This window comes from Cupressus sempervirens, chromosome 3 (assembly GCF_028749045.1).
Source record: "Cupressus sempervirens isolate cs-2001-9-10 chromosome 3, ASM2874904v1, whole genome shotgun sequence".
NCBI lineage: Eukaryota > Viridiplantae > Streptophyta > Pinopsida > Cupressales > Cupressaceae > Cupressus > Cupressus sempervirens.
In genome coordinates this window covers 420,797,057-420,810,505 of record NC_143120.1, presented here as the reverse complement: position 1 = coordinate 420,810,505, position 13,449 = coordinate 420,797,057, and the positions used below count along the sequence as shown (strand labels likewise).

At 33.3% G+C, this 13,449-nt stretch overlaps 1 protein-coding gene across 1 annotated transcript in view; it reads right to left on the bottom strand.

The window, feature by feature from the left end:
• Window positions 1–6,777: 6,777 nt before the first annotated feature.
• LOC149566822 (Ribosomal protein L18e/L15 superfamily protein) overlaps window positions 6,778–13,449 on the bottom strand; it is a 38,654-nt gene continuing 31,982 nt past the window's right edge. Inside the window, exons 2-4 of the mRNA XM_089820146.1 lie at window positions 8,049–8,132; window positions 7,817–7,906; window positions 6,778–7,457 (exon numbers count right to left, since the gene is read on the bottom strand). Of these exons, the coding sequence (XP_089676272.1) occupies window positions 7,203–7,457; window positions 7,817–7,906; window positions 8,049–8,132 (429 nt within the window). The 3' untranslated portion in view covers window positions 6,778–7,202. The remainder of the gene's footprint in view (window positions 7,458–7,816; window positions 7,907–8,048; window positions 8,133–13,449) is intronic.

The following is a 13,449-nucleotide window of genomic DNA, read 5'->3' as shown; positions in this document are numbered from 1 at the left end:
TGGGTGTGTGTTCCTTTAATTATAAGTTCCAATACATTCTTGCTAGATGGGAAGGGTCTGCCACAAGTAGTCGTGTTCTTGCTTCTTCTATCTCGAGATTGGATCCACTAGTAGTGCTCCCCGGTATGTGGAATCATCTTGTATTTAACTATATAGTGAAGTTTATAAGAAATATGTCAAGGTTATAACATTATACTTTATGTGTGTTTGTGTAGGAAAATATTTTTTGGTTGATGCGGGATATCCAAACATATCTAGATTTCTTGCCCCTTATTGATGTACGCGCTACCACCTTAAGGAATTTTGTAGAGCAAAGCCAATAAACACTCTGAAGGAGTTATTTAACCATTGACTCTCCTCACTTAGGAATACAATAGAGCGTACATTTGGCCTTTTGAAGCAACGCTTTCCTATCTTGAGGCATGCAACATATTATGTAATCATGACACAAATTAAGATTGTTTTGGCATGTTGCATATTGCATAATTTCATTACGATAGAAGACAGCATTCCATCTAAAGTTAAAATTGAAGAGGATGATGACTGTGAGGGGGAAAATGTTCCAATACTTGAAACATATGGGATGACTCAGCGGGATAGAGATTATTAGGGGAAGTTTCGAGATGAAATAGAAAGGAGGATGTGGGAAGACTATAGACAAGGCAATTAGTTGTACTTGAGACATATTATACATTTTGTACTTGGATGGTATTTGAATGACTTTTATGAATGATATATGATGTTTATGGGAATACATTTGAATGAATGAAAGAAAATCTAGCGGCTACAATCTTGTTTATGTTTATGCTCCTACATAATAAACTAGATTTTGAATATCTTGAATGAATATCTTAGTTGTGAGTTCTGGAAGTTTTTAGCACATTCTATATTTAGGTCCTATGAAAGATCCTATTGTATGGTTCCATTTGAATAGTCATCCCCAACTGAATAGTATGTAGTTCAATTTGCTTCTTTTCTTGCTTCATTCTAATAGATGTTGCATTAGAATTCTTATAGAACTTTGTACTTTCATTTATTTTTTGAATTTGGTCCAAAAAATCTTGTTCTCAAGATTTCAATACTTCCAATTTATTAAGCAACATTCTTAGACTTGCCTCCAATTCATCTTTCAGTTTAATCTTTCATTTTTAGGGCCTCCTCCCATATCAAGATGTTGTTTGATTCATTTCAATTAGAAAAATCATTGATAGTTTTAAAAGTTATCTCGCATGTTGCAATGCCAATGTGCTTTTCTTGGAAATACAACACCTCAACCTTGAAATGACAAGGAAAATTATTATGTTTGACCACCAAATCATGGCCATGGGTCCAAAAATCAATCTACGAGTGGAATTCTTTTTTGTTTTTATAATTAATGTTTCCTGGAAGCACAAATATATGAGCATACATCTATGGTTAGTGTCTTTCCTCCAATAGAGACGTCACCTTCTAGTAAGGAGTTGACATGTTTGAAATTGATAAACGTGTGAGTAGTCTATTTTTGTTGCAAAATTGCATTGTATACCATATTAATGGTTGTAAAGTGAATTCTGTTATACCATTCTTAATTCCAAAACCTGACAATTACTAAAATTCCTTTAACAGAGACATTTTTTAATGCAAAGTCATGCATTTGATATCATTATTAAGTTGTGATTATACATATTTGTAAGCACATGCGCTAAGTCCTTGTGGACTGACATTCATACAAATTATGAATTGAAAAGGAGTCTTGGTTACTACCAGCTAACATTTTATGTGATGTTGGCAGTTTCATAATTAGGATTAACAATAGAAGGGATACAACCCATTGAAATATATATTTTCTAATTTCAAATAAGTGCTATGTAAATAGCCAACATTTTCCAATCTTCTCTCTTCCTTGTCCATTTCCATTGGCACAAGTTCTTGCTTGATGGAATTTGCATTAATTGCTTCTCCTTGAGTTTGTGACCTATGAAATTCTATCGATTGATTACTACCGATAGCTTCAAGCCAAGCTATATTCTTCTCAAACACCTGCCAATATATTTCAATACAGCCATTCAAATCTTCCTGACTTCAAACTTTACTCAGTTTATCTTGTATTATGTATCTTGAAATAGTACAATATTTTAGTTCTGAGTATCTTGTATGGGTCAGGACTGATGTTATTTTTCAGGTTTATTATGCAATGGGACTCATTCATTCTTTATGGCTATATGTTTCTTTATTTTGTGCATACATGTATTTGCATTATATTTTGTTGCCTACATGAGTGATGACTTTTTATTTTGTTCAATAGCATGGTTGATGATATGCAAACCAGCAATGTACCTTCATCTTCCGATAGGGTACTATGGTCAAGAGAGATGGAACAAAAGTTCCTTGACTTGCTATAGGAGCAAGTCCAACTTGGTCGAAAAGGTGAAGGCGGGTTCAAAAAAGAAGCTTGGACTACCATTGAGCAGCGCTTCAATGAAGATTTGAAGCAAAATTTGAGCAAAGATAATTTGAAGAATAAACTGAAAACGTGGAATGTGAAATTTAGAATCATGAAAGATTTAAGAAACACTAGCGGGTTCGCTTGGAATGAAGCCACACAATCTGTGGATGCTAAAGATAGTGTTTGGAATGACCTTTTGAAGGTCAAATACTATTTGAAGTTCATTTGAGTTTAAGTTATATTTTATCTTGTAAAGTTAGTATTGAAAGTGAAATAACCATTTCTTTCATGTTGCAAACATTTTAGAGTAAGGAATTCAAAGATGCAAAAGTCTATAAAAGGAAACCATTCCAATACTACAATGAGTTATTCTTTATTGTGGGAAATGACATGGCAGAAGGTACTACAACTGCCACACTGCAAGAAATGGAAGAAAGGCTCATGATGGATAAGGCCATCGATCTAGATGATGATGGGGATTTCTGTTTACCAGTTGATGATAATTTGGATGATGATTTTTCTCAATCCCATCAATCAACTGCTACTACCAGCCAAAGAATATCACCATCATCGTCAAAGAAGAGAAAGAGGAAGAAGGTGAGCATGGTTGGTTCCATGGATAGCATTTCTGAAGCCTTGAATAAGATCCATGAGGGCATGTCAAAGCCTTTCATTATCAAAGTGGATCAAGAAGATTCTGATTCAATTGTAGAGAAAATATATGATGCCCTCAAAGCCATTCTTGTGCTTACTGAAGAAACAATGATAAGGGCATATGATGCATTTTTAATTGAAACAACAAGAGCAAAAGGATTTATGAGAATGACTATGCCAAAGAGAATCAAATACATATTACTTAAGTATGGAGGACTCTAGAGTCTAGAAGCAACACAATATATGTATGATTTTTGTTAAAGCTATTTTGATTATATACCGTAACAACCAATTTTGTAATGGTTGATTATATTACAGTCACCTTTAAATACGGTTGCTTGATAGCATGCCTCACAACATTTTTATATTACAGTCACCTTTAATTATGGCTGCTTGATAGCATGCCTTATGATGTTTTTATATAATTTTAATTATCTTTAAATACATCTTCCTTTCTTACTCTGTGATTGTATACATTATGAATCAACTTCAAATATGGTTTCTTTCAAAATATGGTTGATTGAACTATTTTGTATATTTGCTATGTTATATGAACATGTTACCTTATGTCATTGGTGGTGTTATGATTGAACAAGTGGCTCCTACTATAATTGTAGCTCCTACTATGGTTGTAGCAACTCTTACTAGAATCCGTGTTGATGCAACTCCTTCTATGGTTGTAGTAGCTCCTACTAGAATCCATATTGATGCAGCTCCTACTATGGTTGTAGTAGCTCCTACTATGGCTATAACAGCTCCTACTATGGTTGTAGCTGCTACTATGGTTGTCTTCAAAGGACTGTTTTTTAATGTTTTATAATGAGAGGTCCATTCACACGCTGCTTCAAAATAAATTTTAGCAATTTTAGTTCGTACCAAAATAATAGTTATTACTTGCCTTCAATTTTACATTGTTTGGGTGCTTGAAAAATTGAATATATTAGTTTCTTTCTACACATTGAGACCTTCAAATCTACCGTGTTTTTTTATTAGTCACCAAGAATAGCAGATGATGTGGATATTTTATTTGTCACGTTGATTGCCTATTTTCTTTGGTCTTGTTTGTTCTTAGTTTTACTATCTTTTGTGTGATTAAGCTGATTGAGAGTATGTACATTGAATTCAGTTGATTGATAGCAGCCATTCACAAGATAAATGGTGGTTGATATGTTGACATCGATGTGAGAATGAATTAGCTCAGTTGATGGGGTCAATTGGACTATGGAACCATTAGCTACACATCCATGGTTTAGGTAGACCATGATTGGAGTTGTATAGGCAAGAATAATAGTCCTCTGGTCCATATCTTAAATATAAACAAGTAGTTCAAAAGAAACATAGGCCAACATAAAATCATGCATTAATATTCTTTCTTTGAAATCAAGCTTCAGTGTTTGCGATCAATTAAAAAAACCTCAGTGGATTTCAACAGACAATCTTGATCTTCAACTTTTGCCATGATTCCCCTTCTGATTTCAATTGAATGTTTAATTTTTTGATTGATTGCATAATTGATTGATTGCCTAAAGCCTACCTAAGCCTTCTTGAGTTGCATGATTCAATCATTTGCCTTCTACTCAATGGTAAATGGAACTCTTTCTTCATTAAGTTGCCTTCTCCATTTGATACAACTCTATTGCTTGAATTTTATGACTGAGGGATCATTGTGTTTTTCATAAGAGAATTCTCTTCTATGCTCATTATGGTCTATGATCCTAGTCTTTGCCCTGTATGACAGAATTTTGATCTCCAAGACAGTATCTACTTTCTCAGTCCCACAGTACTTATATGCATTTTATGATTGTCATTCTAAACTCATCATAACCTTGTATTTTTGCTTTACTTTACATGATAATGATATCTGTATTTGAAGGTGAACTATGATGCACAAGTTGGGTGCACACAAGCTTGAAACAATCCAATTGTAGATGTGGAAGAGCTAAATTTATAGCTCAATTAATATGAGATTATAAAGACCCATTTTAGCAAGTATCATAATATAAACAAACCATCTCTTGGTGATAATGTTTTCTAATTGCTTTCATCATAAACAATATATAATAGTGGGAAGCTCACTGAGCCATTATAGGTATTTTTGGGCATCCACAACTCTTGAATAATTGCTTTGCATTTTTACTGAATTTGAGTATTATCGATATAGATTCCATGAAGTAAAGAGAAAATACGGTTTATAAACATTGATTTATGCTAATATATTTGATGTTTTGTAGGGTGTATTTTCATATAACAAATTTACTTTTGATGTTGTAGGGTTGATGCCTTTAATCAATGTGTCAGCATGTCGCTATGGTGCTGGCTCATATTTGTTAAAGACCTCTAATACACCAAAAAATCTTGGGCGTAAATTTTGGTGTTGCTCTATTAGAAAAAAAGTGGTTATTATAATTAATTTTCTTTAAAATTATCGTTATGAATAATTAATTATTATGCTGAGAACTAATGAAGATTTTCTATTGTAAGGACATGATGGGTGTGGATTCTATGGTTAGGTCAGTGATGCACAAACAAGTATGGTTCATGATGAAGGAACAACAAGGCGTGATGAAGGAACAATTACAGTGTGTGATGGAGGAATAAAGTGAAGTGTTGCAAGGCTTAAAAGGCTGAAATTTACTTTTTATGATGTTTTCTTTACCTTGTAATTGCATTTATTTGCTAAAACCATATGCAAAAAACTCCATAAGTAGAACTTGTATAAGATTTTTCTAAAATGACAAAAAAGAGTTATATCAGATTTGAGATCTTTTATCAGCTTTTATAAAATTATCTTTACAAATAAATCTTGTCTCTAGTTTTTAATTAAAATCATGTTGAAGGATCATTTAAATATGACTTATTTGTATTTTTTTTTTAATATTTAAGTTATAATTTTCAATATTTTAATTTAAACTAAGTTGAAACGTCACGTTAATGCTATCAAAACTATACAATTTAAAATAATAACTTTTTAATTTTTTAAAATAATAAACCAAAAATATTTAAAAATCAATTATAAGTAGTTATATAATACATTGAATATAATTTAAAAATAATATTATTTAATTTTAAATACTTTCAAAGGTTGTGTTATACATTAACTATAAACTCAATATATAAAAAAATAGGATGCTTTTAAAATAATTAACAAAAAAATTTAAATTTTAAAAACAATTTTTGTTATATTTAAAATATAATCAAACCTTAAAAATATATATATATATATATTATTAAAAAATTAAAAAAACTTATTCCAATTTTTATTTTAATTGTTGCAACCAAACATAGAATATACATCTTCCGACTCCTCTTCCAGAACACCCAAACATGTTCAAATGATATTCTAGAAGTTATTTTAAGAATGTGTGAATTCCAGAAGAGAGTTTATTCCAGCATTGACGAATGCCGCATTCAACAATTTCTGGAACCAAACGGAGCCTAAGAGACATAGTTATTAATGTCCATATTCAAAGGATAGTCATCTCGGCAGCCACAACCAACAATAGCAATCCAAAATTCAAATTAACAACCATGCATGAAATCAGACAAAACTTGAGCCAAGCAGACCACCACTTAACAAGCAACACAAGTATTTCCTTAAGCTTTAGTGTGTTTACAATTAACCATATTGAGCTAACATTATGTAAAAATCTCTATCATACATGAGAAGAATGATCAACCCACTTTCTTAAATGCCAAAATTGTTGGTAAAGTAGTATGCCTATTAACATGTCCTCAACATCTCTCAAAATTCACAAAATTGGACCACAACATTTAAAGCTAGCCTGTATCCAAATTCAACACATTATAGTATCAGCAGAATCTCAAGTCTTAACAACCTAAATACAATTAAACTTCCTGGATCTCATGCTTGTACTGAAAGAACCTTGACTGAGAAAGCTTCCAGGATATGTTAGAATTTGAATTTGAATTGTTAAGCCAAGTGACCACTGACCTTACCCTGTCCAATGCCTCAAATGGACATATTTGCTCTTTGCATCGATGATTTACTACCAAGTCATAAGCAAACTGACTTTAGCTTATGGCAAATCAGCTGCATTCAGCTACACGTCTTCAAGCAGTAACATCAAAACCACCTTGGTAAATTTTATACCATTAAAAGACTTTAGGAAGATGCTTCAGTCATATTTTCACTTGTAAAAGGTATAGGGGTGGTTGGGGCAGGTAGACGACCAATACTATCAACCTTATGCCGCAGCTTTGGTGGAGGGCGTGCAGGCCGTGGCAATAACCGGCCCTTCTTTTCAAACCATTCTGGTTTCAATAAAGCACGCAATCCAAGTCGGTTGTAATGTACCCTCCTAACACTTCCACCAGCAGATTCAATGGCCTCCTTTGCCCTTTGAGTCACTCGGCTTACCTTTTAAACAGTGTGTTGTGTTAGATAATGATTCAATGATCATCTATAGAAAGTCTGCTTCAAGTTTATATAGAACCACATCTTACCATCGTATATGTTTTGGCAAAACAAGTACAGCATATGATATACACCATGTACGAAAATAAAAATCGGCAAATTCACAATTCATGTTTGGTAAAACATGCACAACTTCGAAAAATACAAATAAATACTCAATGTTATTTTTTAGTATAGCCAAAAAGAATAAGTGACTTATCGCTGACATCAAAAATAACAATACAGATACAAAAACTAGTCATTAGTGTAGCATGTGTAGCATGTTTCATTGGCTTCAACCTAATGCTAAAGGGCAATTATACCTCAACATGAATCGGCCAACGTATTTCCTCTGCTCCTCTGCCAAGCAGCCTTACACCATCCTCGACCTTTTTCCCTAAAGCTCCAGAATCCTGGAATAGCTTCATGATTAAAAAGGAGCCAGGAAAAAGAATGACTAAGCCTTTGACACACTAATAGTTTCCCAAGATGCATAAGTGATGCATGAAGATTGTAGTAAACTAAGGTTAGCTTCAAAACTAATTAGAAAATTACCCTGAGTGATTTCATTGTAATCAGTTCAGAAGAATCAATCCGACCTGCATTTATATATTTTGCAAGTTTCTTCAAGCTCATAGGCTGCATCGCACAAAAACATACGAACCAGTGTAAGAAAGAGCATAAGAAATTTACATAAACCATTAATTAAAGTACTTTTATTAATATTAATAAATATCAACATTCATGTACAATAGAAAAGTCTACTGCAATAGCTTTATCTAGATCTCCCCTAAAGTTTGTCTGAACATAAATGTTGTTTTCAACCCCACAATAAAATGCTGCAAATATTAAAATAAAAAACAAAAACTCTATTGAATATTTTACAAGGAGAAACTGGAATTGCTTATGTACAAGTTCAACCACCAGATTGTTTCGCCATATAAGTCTAAAGAATTTAAAGAACTGTATATACCCCCACAGAAAAGGTCTCTGAAAGCTTCTCAGGCTAAAAATAATTCATGTTTTATTAGCATGCAAAATTATGGTAAAGGAAACTCAATCCTTCCTCGCCAAAGATGATGCTACAGCTGCCAGATTTTGTTTGAGCTTCACATTTCTAGATGGTGTAACTGAAAGATCTTACATCTCAAGCCCAACTATCGAATTTAAAGACTCGATGCTTTTACAGCTATATTCTATGTTTTGAGGCATCCTCCGAAAGCAGACTATGTGAAGACCTTAAGGTCTATATGATCTGAATTTTCTTTTCTGAGCTACATAAACCTCAAAATAACTGATTACACAATATTGATTCAGGGAAAGAAATAGTCAATAATACTTATGCAGATTCAAATCATCAAATAACAAGTTTTACCCACAACAGTATATTCAGGAATATATTTGTATTTGAAATTGATATAGGGTTTCTTCAGAACAGTGATTTAAGTTTTCAGATTTACACAGAATACGTCAACATCTAGTCCTTCTATAATCAGTTTTTAAGAGTACACTATAGAAACCCAATCAGACATTTTGTTAAAATCATATAATTTAGCTACTCCTTATTTCTCGTCTTAGCGTAAAAGGTAGTATGACTTAAACTCATATGATTTAGCTAATTCTTATTTACCTTGCAAAGATGCTCCTACATCAGTGTGGCACGTATTGGTTTTCCCTACAATGCAAGAAGGCGGCCCATATCTAGGCAAAAAAACATATTTAGAGATGTGGTCTTCATGTCAAATTAAGGAGACCCATAACCTCACTTAAAAAACTCTAATCATCAGCATTATGTTTTGACATTAGTGACACAAAGAATAGCTGTAAACAATTATGGTATACACTCTGGTTGACAGCTATAAAAAATTTACTACGTTGCTGGATACGCAGCTCAGAGGCAGGATGTGGATGTGGGTTTGCTGCAGATGTGGATCCACTGCATTTACGAAAGTGGATGTGGTTACCTAGGGAGTCTGCAGACTTTAATATTTATTGGCATTATATTAAATTATTAATGATTAATCTCATTAATATTTATTCATACCCCGTACGTAATGTGAGCAGGCAGAGAGGCAGCTTCCGAAGGTCAAGTCTAAGATATGTTTATTTGATTTGTTTGATCGATATTATTATCACGTAACTTGGTTTCCACATAACAATGCTCATTAGCCGTGAAATTTATGTTAGTCGCGAATAATATTATCTGCAAAGTATTAATGCCAACATGTCATTAGATTACTATTGTTAAAAATAGTAAATTATTAATTAGTAAATAATTATGAGAACATGCATAACTCTTTATAAAACATTGCATCCTTTCAAGTTATAGATATAGATATAGATATGGCTTATTTGAATATTTTTAAACTATAATTTGGCATTTAATATTTATCTTTGGCATTTGGCATTGATCAATTTTCATACTATGAAATGATTTAATTCTGTATATTTCTTTAGTTTTTTTGTATATATATGAATTTATAATATATATATATATATATATATATATATATATATATATATATATATATATATATATCCAAATGCATCCAAACTTTCAGATATGCATGTCCCTGGTTCTCATACCTGCATCGGCATCCGGATTCAAACAGGTAACTTAGGAATGTTATAGTAATCAAGATGTAGAACAATGTTTTTAATGAAGCCTCCCAGCCGAAACAGGACATTTGAAAACAATCATGCAAGAATTGGCAGTGTTTATCAAAGGATAACTGTGGAATAGCAACAAAATCGCCGAGTCATTGCATTACAGAAACAAAAAATATAATAATTGTGCTACCATTTTGAGAAAGATGACTCCCATGTGACCCTATTATAAGATTCATATAATTTTGCTGTTCCTTGAAGTAATACGAGACAAAAAAAAAAATTATAAAAAAAGAGTGACACAAATTGAATTCCCTCTATGTGATAAGTGTGACTCTTGATGCCAAGCAGTGAGGATTGAAAGGCCAAAAGCCACTAATCGATGTTCAATGATCAAACAAAATCAGTTTTGAATTTCCACTATTTAAGGGTGAATCACATTATTCCAAGGCATTAAAGACAAGCTATGTTCACTGGATAACACTAGCCAACCCCACTCTAGTTTAGAGCTTATATCCATGACGTCTCTCCTTAGGATTTGCAAGATACAGCATACAAAATTATACTAATGTTCAATATTGGACCGACCCATGTCTAGCACCCAACATCACTCAATTTTGGGAATTAAAATAAATGATTTTATAATTCAAGTTTGGCCAAACTCCTCAGGAGAGTCACCTCACTTGGGTGAAAAGGCATTTGATGGGGTATAAAAGGATGGAAGTTTGTTGTCTAAGGTGTAAGCAATCAACAAAATATCTTACAAATTTAGAGCAGAAATATATTCTACATCACCAGATTTATAGCAGACATTTCAAGGAGATCATCACCAGATTTTTAAGCTGGTGTATGGCAGATTTGTAGAAGACTTAAGAGTAGATTTATAGCAGACTTTTTGAGGTGATTTATGGCAGATTCGTGGCAGACTTCAGAGCAGATTTACAGCGGACTTAAGAGCAGATCTACAGAAGACTTGAGAGCAGATTTATAGTAGATCTTATGAAGTAGACTCTCGCATTTGAAAAAGCAATCTAAAGAAGACTAAGGCTCTGTTGTGTTAGAGGTTCATGCCCCTCAAAAGAAGAGATCGGTGTCTCTTGTTGGGTTGGATCTCAGTAGTGGGGATTGGTCTCTCCAGTGATTGAGTGCCTATAAAGATGGGCAAGGATTGAATCATCAAGAAGTTCGAGTCTACAAAGTTTGTAAGAGAATTTTATATAAGCAATTATTTTCTGTGGTTTTCTCCCAAAAGGGTTTTCACAAATTCTTGCATTCTTAATTGCTGATGTTGTAGCTGTTTCCTTCAAGTATAGTATAACCACAAGAAGGTAGATCTCAAAAAGCACACATGATCTATCAAGAAGGCTCCATTGCTCACTCGACAAAATATGCCTTTTGGAACATAAGGCTGCACACTTACCTAGCAGCTCTTGGGTTTGATATCTGGCAATTGGTAATGAATGCTTATGAGTCATGCCCCACGATGAAGGCATGGCTTATACAAAACAGATTGGAGCCCATTTAATAATATTCCCTGGGCAACATTATAAGGTGGCTGACTGAGTTTATATTATCCATGCTAACCAACCTGTAGTGTTTAAATTAAATTAAATTTATGTTCCTTTTGGGCCGATTCCCTTTGATCTGATTACCTAAGGGCATCATGAAATAAATGCAGTGATTATTCTACATAAAAGAGCAGGGAATTGACAAATTACAGTGATCAATGTGAATGCGGCAAGGAAAGTAATTGAATTTCAATTAGCATCGGTGCTCATAAGACCAGATCAATTCACAATATATCCGTAATCAGACCATAGATCAGATCAGAGGCTACTATTGATTGCAGGCACTTGTTCCTTTGTGGTATGTGTCAGTAGATGATTGATATGCATGCTTAATATAGGAAATAATATATAATATCTAGTTTATTGCTGTGATCAATCATGACTAAGTTATTAGGGGGAGTGCAAGAGGGAGAGCAGAGATGTAACTTCCTTCTAAGTAGACCAACCATGCTGGGTGTCCAATGTGTCTGCCATGGCCAAGGGGTGAAAAGACATGTTCTTGGGCTTGGATTAGATGTTTTTGATACATTGTGGTGCTTCCTCTCCATCATATGTGTTGATTGATGTAGACTCACTTATATGTGGATAAATGAAGTAGCACGAATAGGGAAGGTGGAAAGAAGCTACCCCACTGAATAGAGCATTCCATGCTCGATGTCCAAAGTGCCTGCCACTTGGGGCCAATGCATGCAAAGTTGTGTCACTAAGCTTAGAATAAAAGATGTTCTGGAAGTCCTATCATGTAGCCTAATTCAACTATCCAATATGGTTGATTACTATATCTACGTATCTTGTCAATTTATCAAGCTCAATATATTCTAATCTTATTAAAAATGACCACTAATGCAACTGATTATATATGCAATTATTCATTGTTAACCCTAACCCTGATAAAATAAATTGGCCATGAACTATATTTCCAATAATATCTAACATGATTGCAAGTTTTAAACCAACATTTATTTTGGAAAGACATTGTCAAATGGTAAGTTGTATCTAAATGAGCTATATTTCTTATTTTAATTCAACTTGTGATTTTAGAGCAGGACCTAGGATCTTCACAAATGGGGACATTACAATATATTGCTCGGAACTACCCACCAATACATCAAGCTAGAAAGAGGTCTAGCCAATATAATCAGAGTCAGTCAAAGTGATGCATTATGCATCAGCAAAAAAAATGGGATAAACTAAAGAATATTATGGAGATAATAAGGTGAGAAAGCAAAGCTTCAAACAGATAGAAGACAATTTGAAAGTTTGTAAATGAACGACAAAGAAAACATTGCAGCCTATCTATGAGACGTCAACAACATAAGAGGTATTGGTAAGAATATAGAAGATTTTATGATTGTGCCAAAATTATTAAGATACTCTCCCCTTGAGATTTTGATGCCAAATTTTCTGCTACTGAAGAGATGAAAAATCTAGATGTATTGACAATGGACAATATGCATGGGATCCTCACAACATATGAAATGAACACAGAAAAGGAGAAATCATTTTAGCAAGAGGCAGCATTTAAAGACTCAACAAAGATGAAGAATAAGGAATCAAAGTCGAGCAATATCTCTGATAATGAATCAGATGAACAAGAAGCTCATCTTGCAAGAAAGCTCAAGAAAGGATCCAACAAGTGTAAAGGTAAGCTAACTTTTGAGTGCTTTAATTATAGAAAAAAACACTTTTTTACTAAATGTCCATATAAAAATAAAAGTAGTGTTGATGAGGAAGAGCATAACTTGAAGAAAGATTGCAAACATCATGAACATAAGAGGGAC